This window comes from Bos indicus x Bos taurus, chromosome 5, assembly GCF_003369695.1.
Source record: "Bos indicus x Bos taurus breed Angus x Brahman F1 hybrid chromosome 5, Bos_hybrid_MaternalHap_v2.0, whole genome shotgun sequence".
Lineage (NCBI taxonomy): Eukaryota > Metazoa > Chordata > Mammalia > Artiodactyla > Bovidae > Bos > Bos indicus x Bos taurus.
This window is the reverse complement of record NC_040080.1, coordinates 84,486,613-84,500,632: the sequence shown is the minus strand read 5'-3', so window position 1 is coordinate 84,500,632 and position 14,020 is coordinate 84,486,613. Positions and strand designations below refer to the sequence as shown.

The 14,020-nt window shown below is 38.9% G+C and overlaps 1 protein-coding gene across 3 annotated transcripts in view; it reads left to right on the top strand.

Moving 5' to 3' along the window:
* The window catches only part of NELL2 (neural EGFL like 2), a 462,863-nt gene that overhangs the window by 357,091 nt on the left and 91,752 nt on the right, over window positions 1-14,020 (top strand). For all 3 annotated transcript variants that reach the window (XM_027542640.1, XM_027542641.1, XM_027542642.1), the window contains exons 15-16: window positions 5,015-5,137; window positions 7,880-7,975. In XM_027542640.1, coding sequence (XP_027398441.1) covers window positions 5,015-5,137; window positions 7,880-7,975 — 219 coding nt within the window. The remainder of the gene's footprint in view (window positions 1-5,014; window positions 5,138-7,879; window positions 7,976-14,020) is intronic.

Genomic DNA, 14,020 nt, shown 5'->3' with positions numbered 1-14,020 from the left:
GGAGGGATTGGGGGCAGGAGGAGAAGGGGACGACAGAGGATGAGATGGCTGGATGGCATCACTGACTCGATGGACGTGAGTCTGAGTGAACTCCGGGAGTTGGTGATGGACAGGGAGGCCTGGCGTGCTGCGATTCATGGAGTCGCAAAGAGTCGGACACGACTGAGCGAGTGATCTGATCTGATCTGATGTGTTATTATGACTAATGATCTGTTGGGTATTGAGTCTTAAAATGATTTTAGATACATTAACTTACACAGGTTAGTGAAATGACAATATTTTTGTTATATGTAACATCTGCTGCTACTGCTGCTAAGTCACTTCAGTCGTGTCCGACTGTGAGACCCCTAGACGGCAGCCCACCAGGCTCCCCCGTCCCTGGGATTCTCCAGGCAAGAACACTGGAGTGGGTTGCCATTTCCTTCTCCAATGCATGAAAGCGAAAAGTGAAAGTGAAGTTGCTCAGTCGTGTCCGACCCTTAGCGACCCCATGGACTATACAGCCCACCAGGCTCCTCTGTCCATGGGATTTTCCAGGCAAGAGTACAGGAGTGGGGTGCCATTGCCTTCTCCGATGTAACATCTACATTTAGGTAAATTCAGGTGTGTATATTATTACTTTATTTTCATAAATGAATTTTACTGTGCTGACCTTTGTCACTGGTGTAAAACCAGTTTCACATATATGTGAAGATGCAGAGCAAGCAAATTATGGCATTCAAGAGAAATTTTTGCCAGCTACCACTATAAGGTCATCTGTTCTATATAGAATGTACTATAATAATTGACATCCATATTACTATTTTTTAAGAAATGTTAAAGGATGGAGTTTTCCTTCAATATTTCTTTCTTTTTTCCATTTTACTGTTTAAAATGCATAGATACAAAAATGATTATATTTTGATTAAAATTATTATGTGCTAATATTTTTAGTGAAAAGAAAAAGAAAAGGGTGCATTTGGTTTCAATCCCAGCTATTGTTTGAACTGTCATGTCACATGAACAATGACATTTTATCTGAGGATATGAGGATAGCATTGAATCTGACAGATTGAATATTCTGAACATCATACCTGAAATGTCTGCATTTCACTATATGTGAAATAAAACTTGGAATTCATTCACACTTACATCCTGACATGCTCTTCTCAAACACTGGTATATAATATTGATTTAAATTCTGTCATAATATTTCCCTCCTTATTTTATCAATTATATGTTTAAAATGTTGGAGGAAGTTTTAAAAATGGATAGGCTGACTGGTGGGTTGGTGGTTGAGTCCTTAGGGGTATGTGAGTCAGGGAAAGGGTAAAAAGATTGACATTTGACCAAAACTGGATATGGCACAGCAATCGTTAACTATTTATTGAGATAACCTTATAGGATATTTGCTCCTTGCTTCATTCACATTCTCTTTTGTAAAGAGCTGTCAAATTAAAGTTAATTCTTCTGTGAGATTTCAGGAAAGGCATTTTAAAAGACTTTTCTTAAGATCACCGTTTAGTTGATAATTGTATGACCAACTTTAAGTTGTGTGAAAAAAATTAAAGTAATGATGAAAAGGAATCAATATTTGTTTTCAAAGTGTATCTTGCTATCTTAATAAACATTTGAAATATTCCAAACCAAATAAAACACCATGATAGAAAAATCAGTAAAAAAAAAAAACAAACAAAAAAACAGCTTAAGTTTCAGTAGCTTTCCATTTGATATCTAGTCTCCAGTTAAATGGGGCTTCCCAGATGGCTCAGAGGTAAAGAATCCACCTGCCAGCATAGGAGACATAAGAGATAGGGGTTTGATCCCTGGGTTGGGAAGATTCTCTGGAGAGGGAATGGCCAACTATTCCAGTATTCTTGCCTGGAGAATCCCATGGACAGAGGAGCCTGGTGGGCTTTAGTCCCTGGGGCCACAGAGTCAGATACAACTGAGCAACTGAGCACATACACACACTCTACAGTTGAATGGATTAGGTTGACTTGAATGATAACAGCAGAGGAAGGCTATCCTAGCTTTCCTGATCTGGTCATTCATTCTTTGAATCATTTATTCGAAACACTATCTTTAAATGCTGAAATGAAATACAAAGAAAAATGTAAAATTCTTCCCCTAAACTTCACAGTCCCAAGTGGTGCATGAAAATAGAGGACCAAGGAGAAGCGGACATTTATGATAAAATATAGTAAGAGAGCCTTGTGCTAGGGAAAGCAGACAGAAGTCCCCAACTCTGCAGGAGGTAGGAGAAAGATATTTTCACAGAAAACATGTCATTTAACAGTGAGAGACTTTTTTTTGGGGGGGGGAGGGGTGCTCCAAAATCACTGCAGATGGTGACTGCAGCCATGAAATTAAAAGACACTTGCTCCTTGGAAGAAAAGCTATGACCAATCTAGACATGCATATTAAAAAGCAGAGACATTACTTTGTCAGCAAAGGTCTGTCTAGTCAAAGCTATGGTTTTTCCAGTAGTCATGTATGGATGTGAGAGTTGAACCATAAAGAAATCTGAGCACCAAAGAATCGATGCTTTTGAACTATGGTGTTGGAGAAGACTCTTGAGAGTCCCTTGGACTGTAAGGAGATCCAACCAATCAATCCAAAAGGAATCAGTCCTGAATTTTCATTGGAAGGACTGATGTTGAAGCTGAAACTCCAATACTTTGGCCACCTGATGCAAACAACCAACTCATTGGAAAAGACTCTGATGCTGGGAAAGATTGAAGGCAGGAGGAGAAGGAGACAATAGAGGATGAGATGGTTGGATGGCATCACCGACTCAATGGACATGAGTTTGAGTAGGCTCCGGTAGTTGGTGATGGACAGGGAAGCCTGGCATGCTGCAGTCCATGGGGTCGCAAAGAGTCAGTCACAACTGAGTGACTGAACTGAATTTAAAAGTAGTAAGAATTTTCCAGGAGAATCCATGGGGTAGGCACTGAAGGCCAAGAGAACAGCGTTCACACCTGTGTGCACTGGTACATTTGAAAACTGGAAAACTGTCTTCACCCTTGAATTGCTTAGGACCCACTTCTTCATTTCAGTGGATGCTGTGAGTAAAGGACAACAGAGGAAAGCAGATCCTGGGTTGTGCAGTTATTTACGTTTGTTGAACATTACCATACTGGATGTTAAACTAAATCTTGTTAGGTCCTTCCTCTACCCAGTGGGTGCCATCTAATTAAGAGGACAAGCAAGACAGGGATAAAAACAGCATCAAATCAATCAGCAGCTGTCTTTAAAGGGCCTGTAGCTATCCATATAGAGATTTATAGATTAACTGCAGCTCTTTGAATTGCACTGGAAAGAAAATTGGCAGCAGCTGCAAACTACACAGAGCAGATTTATTTTGCTTTAGGCAGCTGAACTCAAGTAGGTAGGCTGCCCGTTCTGGTCTCTCCGATATTTAATCATGTCCAAGGGTAGCCCCAGTTAAGACACCCATTTGTAATCCAGCTGTTTTCTAGGCTGCCATCAGTATGCATAAATTTATTAAAATCTCTAAAATATTCTGATTCTAAATAATAAAAGTGGAATTTTATACAATTGGGGGAAATTCAGCCAGGAATTTGTAGAATAAGGTATCTATTACTGTAATTCTAAAACCTTAGTGACTGAAATCTCTCTGTCCTCTGAAAAGTTATTGGGAATAATCTTTATAAAGTTATTATAGAGCTATAGTTAAAGGTATCCAACTTTGTGCTTGTTTAACACAGGACATAGAATCATGAAATGTTAACCTTTTTTTAAAAAAATAAGGAGCATCTGATTTTAGTAGTTAAATGTTAGTCTAATCTCAACTGCATATGTCAAAGGCAAGTTTTTTTCAAAATTAGATATATTACTGTTATGTTATTTAGAATAGTATCTATGTTGTTTGAAATACCAAGAATTCTAAAGTGAAAAAGAAATATTTCTTTTTGCTTTGATTATTTATATCATGGTGAATTAATGGCTTAATTAATGTAATTATATTAAAATACAATTTAATTTTAGACCTGAATAATATTTATGCAAGAGCCTGGGTGATCCGTGTGAGTATGAGGCTGTAGGGATTTCAGATCGCTGAACTAACTCGTATGCATTTCCTTATCTGTATTTCATTTCCTACTTGTCTTGATTCTAGTGTTAGATCTGTTTTCTTTCTCATATTGACTGTAGTTATTCCTCATGTTTACATTTTTGCTGAACACTGAGCTAGAATCCTGAAGTTGCCTGTTATGACTGTGAATTTGTGCAGGCCCCTGAAGCACTCTGAGCCACCATTGACTTGTCTTTAAACTAGTGATAATGACATCGGTTCTTCCTCTCTCATAGCAGAGCTGGGGGTATCAAGTGATTCAGTGCTTTTGAAAGTGTCAGGTTACACACAGTTAAAGAAGGTATCATGTTGACTGTATATCAAAAAGTTTGTGTTTGCACATATTATAAAGGCAAGTTTGTCTTATTTAAGAAAAGTGTGACCTCCTTTGCAGAAAGAGGCAACTTACGAAGAAATGCCAATACCCCCAACAGTTTGCATGTGTATCTTTATGTTTGCAAGTGTGGATGTGGGTGTTAACTGCATCTAATTCCCAGGGCTTCAGTTCCATTATCCTGCAGGTCAGGATTTGTGGAGCAATACAGTCACACCTCCTTTCCTATCATCCTTCCCTTACTACAGGAAAAAGTTAGGTGGCCGATTTATATCATGAGATAATTCCCCAAATATTAACCACTGAGACTAAACAGCTGGCTGTGGTATCTACTTCTGAGAATTAATTCCTATCCTTCCCTGTCTGCTCCTCTATTCATTCCTACTATTCATCTGCCTTTTGTCCAAATCTTTTTGTGTTCAAAGTTTGTGGATGTATGCACTATGTATGTACCTCAAAATACAAACTCTTCTTTAATAGATAATCTGTGCATGTTTTTGTTGGAAAGAAATACCATACAATAACAAAGATAAAGGTACAATTTAAAACACAGTGTCTTTGAAAATCTATCTTTGAGTAACAAAACTGTGTCCTCATTTCAGAACATGATGAGTGTGTCACGAATCAGCACAACTGTGATGAAAATGCTTTATGCTTCAATACTGTTGGAGGACACAACTGCGTCTGCAAACCAGGCTATACCGGGAATGGAACTACATGCAAAGGTAAAAGATTTTAAGTGCTAATACCTCTTCCATTAGGGATGATGCACTCCATCTCTCCTCTCCACCCTTTTTCATCACTGTTACCTACCTTCTGGGTGTTTCCCACAGCCACTGAGAACTTCAAAGTGTAGCTCACGTTCTTCCTCTTGGATCACATCAGTGTTTAAGTGGCCAGCTGTTCATCAACTCTGGTTTAATGTTCCATGACCTCAACCGCAGTGGTTTTGCACTTATTCCTCTCAAGCAGACCGTGGCCGTAACCATACCCTAGGCACTTTTGTACAGAACTGCTCCATCTTTGAAATCTAGACTTTAAATTTCTATTGTCTGACCCCAAGTCCCTTTGCTTCCAGTTTTCCCCTTCTGTTCTTTTCATAGATTTTCATCTTTAACCTCTCTGATCTTTCCTTTTCATCCAGTTTTCCAGTCTCCTCCCAGGTTCATATACTTCTTTTTGAGTCCAAACATTACAGCTGTATTTTTTCAGCAGTACCATCAACCCATTTGTTTTACTACCATGATTCACTGTAAAATATCTATTTGGGATCAGTCAGACTGTTTTTCTTCTCTGTTTTCTCTCTTGAGCTGTTAGGTACTAATTAACTGGGAATATTGGGTTCGTATGTATTGTCATCTCTGATTTTACCTGAGAATTATTTATCAATAATTCTCAGATTTTCATTTGCATCAGTGGACATTCCAACTAGTCTCCCACCATCCATTAATTCTCTCTTGCACCCATGCTCTCTTTTTCCTTCATCAGATGAGCTTACCTCCTAGTTCACAAGGGAAATAGAGGAAACTATTTTGGAAACTGTTTTGGAAACTCATACTGACTTCCATAGGATAAAGTCCATATTCCTTATTATGTCATATAAAACTTATGATTTGTCTAATTTAGGCATTTTAAGCTTCAAAACTGCCCATTCCTCAAATATGCTGTCATGGAGATTACTAAAATTAATTTTATTTGATGCCATGTATATGGGAGACAGGAAATAACACTAAATGATTATTAATGCAGTGGCCTTGGAGCATGAGTCTAAGGCCTGTTCTACAATAATACACTGGATACAGACATGGATGAGCCAGAGGATTATTCTGATTGTAAAAGTTATGGAAATCCATAATTTAGAGCATTGTAAAGATCTACTCATTTAGGGGTCCAAATCCCACAAAGATTTCCTCAGAATCTAGACTGATCCAGAGAAAAGCTAAATCCATAGCATAGTGTACCTGATCCCTTAGGACTTCCCCAAAGCATCTGGGTGTGCTGAGAGTTAAGATTTCATCTGGGAGCCCAACCTTCTCAGTCTTAGTTGTACTTGACTCCCACTCCTTATTCATATGAAGAGTAAAGTTTATAGTGTAAAGAATTCTTGAAGCCTTGAGTAGATGCAGATAGAAAGTTCTTTGAAATAAGGAGAACTTTCCAGGATCTATAAATTTCTTCTGGAAATTAGGACTATAGGTTATCAAAAGACTCTCCAGTCCTATGTGCCTTTCTGATGGGAATGTCAAAAGCTGGGAAGAGATATATTTTAGATATAGGATCTGCATCCTGTCCTCCGTCAACATGCTGAAATCTTGTAAATTACTCCAGTGAAGATATATACATGATATACCCTTTCTTTTTATGAGACTTAAATTCCTAATCTCTTTGCAAATTCCTGGTGACTAGGTATTGTTTTTGCCTAGGATGAAGACAAATTAGGACCTAGAATCAAAGAAGTCAAGTCAAGCTTCTTTTAACTCAGTCACAGAATCTCAGATTTCTACAGTTTACCTCTCTGAGAAAGTACATCCTAACTAACTATGGGAAGCATGTGCCAGAAAATTAGAGAAAAAGCTTTTGCTTGAGGCCTGGAAAATGCTGGTGTGGTTCATCCATGACAGACCTAGCCAGGCTGAGGGAGTAGCCCTAAGCCTTACAGAAACAAAGTATAAATTGAGGTGGAAACAGAAGTTTCTAAGGGTACACAGTCTTACCTACCTTGTTTTTCCCACTTTTTTTTTTTTTTTGGAAGCCAAACCATCTCAAAACATCACCCTTGCAATGGCTTGAAACTTGGCTCCCTTTTCTACTCACAGAAAAACTCCCCTCACTCACAAAGCCACTCTAACACAACAGGCCATGAAGTTCCTTTGCCCTGGATCCTGACATATCCTTGGCGGGGGAATGCAAGACTCTAAGACCCCTTTGGCAAATTCTCATTATTGACTAATTCATCCCTTTAGGATGGATTTATAGCTTTTTGAAAGATGGGGCATTTTTCTAGTATTTTTTGACATTTTGGACAGTGTGAAGAATGATCAGAGCCTCATAGGATTCAATCATTTCTAGTTTCTGAGTCTCATTCTCTAGATGGTGGTTTGCTCTTTAGGTAACTGTTTAGGATAGTTGCCATTTTTTATAGTTTTAATTTCAAGATTTTTAGATTGTTATAATGAGATATAATACTAATTCTAATGCACTTACTGCTGTGTAAGGTTACTGGTTTTTGTTAAAAGAAAGTTCAGTATTTTCTTTTATAGGTGAAACACTTAACATCAGAAAGAGTATTGTTCTACAAATTGTGTTGAAGTTTCTTACCTATATGGAAAGTGTATTATAAATATGAAATTATAATAGGATGTATAATTGGATGTCAACATCTCCAAGGCAATAAAGAAAAGCTAGTTTGAAGAATCTTGAATTGTTTCCTTATAAAGTGCTAAAATCATGTATCTGAATTATTTTAGCATTTTGCCAAGATGGTTGTAGAAATGGAGGAGCTTGTATTGCCGCCAACGTGTGTGCCTGCCCACAAGGCTTCACCGGGCACAGCTGTGAAACAGGTAAGGATATCATACCGTCTTCTAGAAAATGAACTTTTATACCAATGTATGAAGTAATCCATGAGGAAAATAGTGTTTCAAGTAGGCTCTCAAAAGCATGGTTCTATTAACACGGAAGCTTAGGATGCAGGAGGTAGAAAGTTTCAGGGAGAGGTATTCACTGAATGTTTGCCCAAAGTCTAAAGAGGTTTTGCAGCTATTATAACTAGAAGCATATTGAACTTTCTCAGGAAAAAAATGTGTGGGATTGCCTAGGATTTTATGACTTCATAATTCATTTTACTCATTTGGAGCCCTGTGTTCCTGGAAATTATATGATAATATCAAAACATGGAGTTCAAGCTTCTGGTCAGCTCACTTCCTGGAATATACTACTTCCTACATCCACATTTGAGATGTTTTAATAAATTTTTACCTGGTCCACTTAATGTTTTTTCATTGTCATATATTTACAAAATATTTAAAGTTCTCTACTCCTTAATTTTTCCTCATCCAAGTCCATTCTGAACTTGCTCTTTCTGATAGAGACTAATACTAGAAGCTTTTAAAAATATTTAAATATATATATCTATACACAGTATATGGCTTATGACTCAAAGTAAGATGGTTTTGTCCATTTAAATATACCTTAAGAATTTAAAAAGTACATTGATTATTAGGTTCTAATTAAAATCAAGTCAGTAGTAGTTTTGGTTGCTTTGGGCTGTGTGCCTGCTGTCGCTTTAGTCATGTCTGACTCTTTGCAACCCTCTGGACTTAGCTCACCAGGCTCCTCTGTCCATAGGATTCTCCAGGCGAGAATGCTGGAGTGGGTTTCCATGTCCTCCACCAGGGGATTTTCCCAACCCAGGGATCAAGCCCACATCTCTTATGTCTCCTGCATTGGCAGGTAGATTCTTTACCACTAGGGAGGGCCACCTGGGAAGCCCTACTTTGGGTTAAATGGATTCTAATAGCAGGTCCTCACAAAGTCCGATTAATCTCCCAAAGAGAAAGCTGCTGCCACCAGTGATTGGTGGTCACTGCCTCCCATTGCTTTTCATAAATCTCTGTGCAATAGACGCAGTGAATGTCCCATCTCCATCCCTCTTGCAGTCATCTGGTTTAATAAACACATCAATCAAAATGTAAGACAGAAAATGCTCTGGTCCACTTGGGAAGTGAAAATTTTGCTGAATAAGTACTGCCACTATACACAGAAGGTTGCTCACGAAAGGACTGCATCACTACATCCTTTGTTTCTGCAAATACGTCTAAGTGGTTCTTTTCAAACTTCAGTGACCAATGGGTTACAAATATCTCTAACAGAAAATGCCTAGTGACTATCCTTGATATATGGGGCTCTTTCTTAAGGAGATCATTTCTTAAATCAGGAGTTCCAAAACTCAGCATGCATGTGAATCATTCACAGAGCTTATTAACTACAGATTTCTGATAATTAACTATCTTGGATTTACTAGCTCAAAATCAAAGACTTCCAGTGCAGTGGTTCTACAATGCTTCTATCCCATGTTCTCTACTAGTAACTCTCCCCCCCACACACATGTATCAAGGTACATTGTAATTCTCCTGTACATTAACTCCTGTACTGACTGTGTCCCTTGAATACTACAGTATTTTATGCTGTTTCTGGTGCAGAATCTGGTTAGTGAAATAGTGGCTTCTTCAGAGCATTTCGGTGGTGTGTATTTTTGAAATAAAGACTGTCCCAGAAAATCTGGGATGAAAAATGACCGTGCTCAATCCTGCATATCATTCCGCCACTAAAAAAAAATTATTTGGAGAGATTGTGAAAGTGTGAAATGGCATAAGATTAATATGAGCAATGTAAAATTTAAAACTGGAGTTAAAAATAATGCAACAGAATATTTAGTTTTCTCTATATAATTATCCTTGAACTTTCAGTCTATAAGAGGAGAGTCTCACACTTGTTCTAAGTTCGGTTCAGTTGCTCAGTCATGACCTACGCTTTGCGACCCATGAGCCACAGCACGCCAGGCCTCCCTGTCCATCACCAATACCCGGAGTTTACCCAAACTCATGTCCATTGAGCTGGTGATGCTATCTAACCATCTCATCCTCTGTCATCCCCTTCTCCTCCTGCCCTCAATCTTTCCCAACATAAGGGTCTTTTCAAATGAGTCAGCCCTTCGCATCAAGTGGCCAAAGTATTGGATTTTCAGCTTCAACATCAGTCCTTCCAAAGAACATCTAGGACTGATCTTTAGGATAGACTGGTTGGTTCTCCTTGCAGTCCAAGGGACTCGCAAAAGTCTTCTACAACACCAAAGTTCAAAAGCATCAATTCTCTGGTGCTCAGCTTTCTTTATAGTCCAACTCTGACATCCATACATGACTACTGGAACAACCATAGCCTTGACTAGATGGACCTTTGTTGACAAAGTGATGTCTGTGCTTTTCAATATGCTGTCTAGGTTAGTCATAACATTCCTTCCAAGGAGTAAGCGTCTTTTAATTTCATGGCTGCAATCACCATCTGCAGTGATTTTGGAGTCCAGAAAAATAAAGTTAGCCACTGTTTTCACTGTTTCCCCACCTATTTGCCATGAAGTGATGGGACCAGATGCCATGATCTTCATTTTCTGAATGTTGAGATTTAAGCCAATTTTTTCACTCTCCTCTTTCACTTTCATCAAGAGACTCTTTAGTTCTTCTTCACTTTCTGCCATAAGGGTGGTGTCATCTGCATATCGGAGATTATTGATATTTCTCCCGGCAATCTTAATTCCAGCTTGTGCTTCTTCCAGCTCAGCGTTTCTCATGATGTACTCTGCATATAAGTTAAATAAGCAGGATGAGCATATACAGCTTTGACGTACTCCTTTCCCAGTTTGGAACCAGTCCATTGTTTCATGTCTGGTTCTAACTATTGCTTCTTGACCTGCGTACAAATGTCTCAGGAGGCAGGTCAGGTGATCTGGAATTCCCATCTCTTGAAGAATTTTCCACAGTTTGTTATGATCCACACAGTCAAAGGCTTTGGTGTAGTCAATAAAGCAGAAGTAGATGTTTCTCTGGAACTCTCTTGCTCTTTCAATGATCCAGCAAATGTTGGCAATTTGATCTCTGGTTCCTCTGCATTTTCTAAAACCAGCTTGAACATCTGGAAGTTCATGGTTCACGTATTGCTGTGAACTTGGAGAATTTTGAGCATTAGTCTGCTAGCATGTGAGATGGTTCATGGTGGAGAGGTCTGACAGAATGTGGTCCACTGGAGAAGGAAATGGCAAACCACTTTAGTATTCTTACCTTAAGAACCCCATGAACAGTATGAAAAGGCAAAATGATAGGATACTGAAAGAGGAACTCCCCAGGTCAGTAGGTACCCAATATGCTACTGGAGATCAGTGGAGAAATAACTCCAGAAAGAATGAAGGGATGGAGCCAAAGCAAAAACAATACCCAGTTGTGAATGGGACTGGTGATAGAAGCAAGGTCCGATGCTGTAAAGACCAATATTGCATAGGAACCTGGAATGTTAGGTCCATGAATCAAGGCAAATTGGAAGTGGTCAAAGAGGAGATGGCAAGAGTGAACGTCGACATTCTAGAAATCAGTGAACTAAAATGTACTGGAATGGGTGAATTTAACTCAGATGACCATTATATCTACTACTGTGGGCAGGAATCCCTCAGAAGAAATGGAGTAGCCATCATGGTCAACAAAAGAGTCCAAAATGCAGTACTTGGATGCAATCTCAAAAACGACAGAATGATCTCTGTTCGTTTCCAAGGCAAACCATTCAATATCATGGTAATCCAGGTCTATGCCCTGACCAGTAATGCTGAAGAAGCTGAACCTGAATGGTTCTATGAAGACCTACAAGACCTTTTAGAATTAACACCCCCCAAAAATGCCCTTTTCATTATAGGGGACTGGAATGCAAAAGTAGAAAGTCAAGAAATACCTGGAATAACAGGCAAATTTGGCCTTGGAGTACAGAATGAAGCAGGGCAAAGTCTAATAGAGTTGCCAAGAGAACTCACTAGTCATAGCAAACACCCTCTTTCAACAACACAAGAGAAGACTCTACACATGGACATCACCAAATGGTCGACACTGAAATCAGATTGGTTATATTCTTTGCAGCCAAAGATGGAGAAGCTCTATACAGTCAGCAAAAACAAGACCAGAAGCTGACTGTGGCTCAGATCATGAACTCCTTATTGCCAAATTCAGACTTAAATTGAAGAAAGTAGGGAAAACCACTAGACCATTCAGATATGACCTAAATCAAATCCCTTATGATTATACAGTGGAAGTAAGAAATAGATTTAAGGGACTAGATCTGATAGATAGAGTGCCTGAAGAACTATGCATGGAGGTTCATGACATTGTACAGGAGACAGGGATCAAGACCATCCCCAAGAAAAAGAAATGCAAAAAAGCAAAATGGCTGTCTGAGGAGGCCTTACAAATAGCTGTGAAAAGAAGAGAAGTGAAAAGCAAAGGAGAAAAGGAAAGATATAAGCATCTGAATGCAGAGTTCCAAAGAATAGCAAGGAGAAATAAGAAAGCCTTCCTCAGCGATCAGTGCAAAGAAATAGAGAAAAGCAATAGAATGGGAAAGACTAGAGATCTCTTCAAGAAAATTAGAGATACCAAGGGTACATTTCATGCAATGATGGGCTCAATAAAGGACAGAAATAGTATGAATCTAACAGAAGCAGAAGATATTAAGAACAGGTGGCAAGAATACACAGAAGAACTGTACAAAAAAGATCTTCACGACCCAGACAATCATGATGGTGTGATCACTCACCTAAAGCCAGACATCCTGGAATGGGAAGTCAAGTGGGCCTGAAGTAGCATCACTATGAACAAAGCTAGTGGCGGTGATGGAATTCCAGTTGAACTATTTCAAATCCTATAAGATGATGCTGTGAAAGTGCTGCACTCAATGTGCCAGCAAATTTGGAAAACTCAGCAGTGGCCACAGGACTGGAAAAGGTCAGTTTTTATTCCAATCCCAAAGAAAGGCAATGCTCTAAGTAACTGTCTATAAAAGCCAAGGGCTTTAAGAAAGATGTAGGTCTGAAATCTAGTTCTACTGTTTCCTTGTTACGTGGTCTTGGGCAGAGTAGTTAACTTCAGTGTCTTTTACTCACTACACATCACCTTCCTCTTCACAGATATCCTCAAAGAGGGGCATTATCTTGGAGCTAATATTCGTTTACAAGCAAAAATATTAGGTTCATAGTGATTAAATTTTTCTGATGTCACAGAGTTAGCAGCTGAATACTAGGAGCTTTATACCCCATACTCTACTTTAAAAAAAATCTATATCAGTGCTTTTCAAAGTTTTCAAAGTTTCTTCTGAATACACTAATGATGAGGGAGAGACAATGCCTTAATCTAGGGAGTTCCTGAAATGGCTCACCATGAGGGTAAATAAAATTTTTTCAAAACATCTTGTTTTAGCCTGTAAATCCATTCATTTCTATTCCATATATAAAATATTAAACTTGCTCACCATTGAGTAAAGTTGGTGTCAGGACAGTGGGCCATAGTTTATTTCTGCTTTATAGCATCTTTTAGACCCGGACCATATTTCACTATTTGAGTAGCAAGGCGTTCCTGCCTCCTATCTGAAAAAGTATAATAGCAATAATTGCCACAAGGTGTCTGTCCCAATAATTTCTCCAGGTTAGATCCTAATTCCTCACCTTCCGACACCACCACTTTGTTGATATCATTATAAATAGAAAGTGTGCCATTAAAACAAAAATACCTTTAGAAGAGAAGTGATGTGCAGTCCAACCTCCACAACCCAAATCTGATCATATCACCCCTGACGAAAGAAAAGTCAGTGCCTCCCACTGCCCTTGAGATAAAGGTCACATGTCTTAATGCCACATTTGAGGTTTGACCGCTGCTTATCTACCCGCTTTCGCCTTCTGGTCCCTCTGTCTGCTCACCTCATTTTCACTCCAGGAATGGAGTTTCATGGAGGTAAAGGGTATAACTTGTTCACTTATGAATCTTTGAGACATTGTGTTAGGCCTACACCTTATTAGGTGCTCC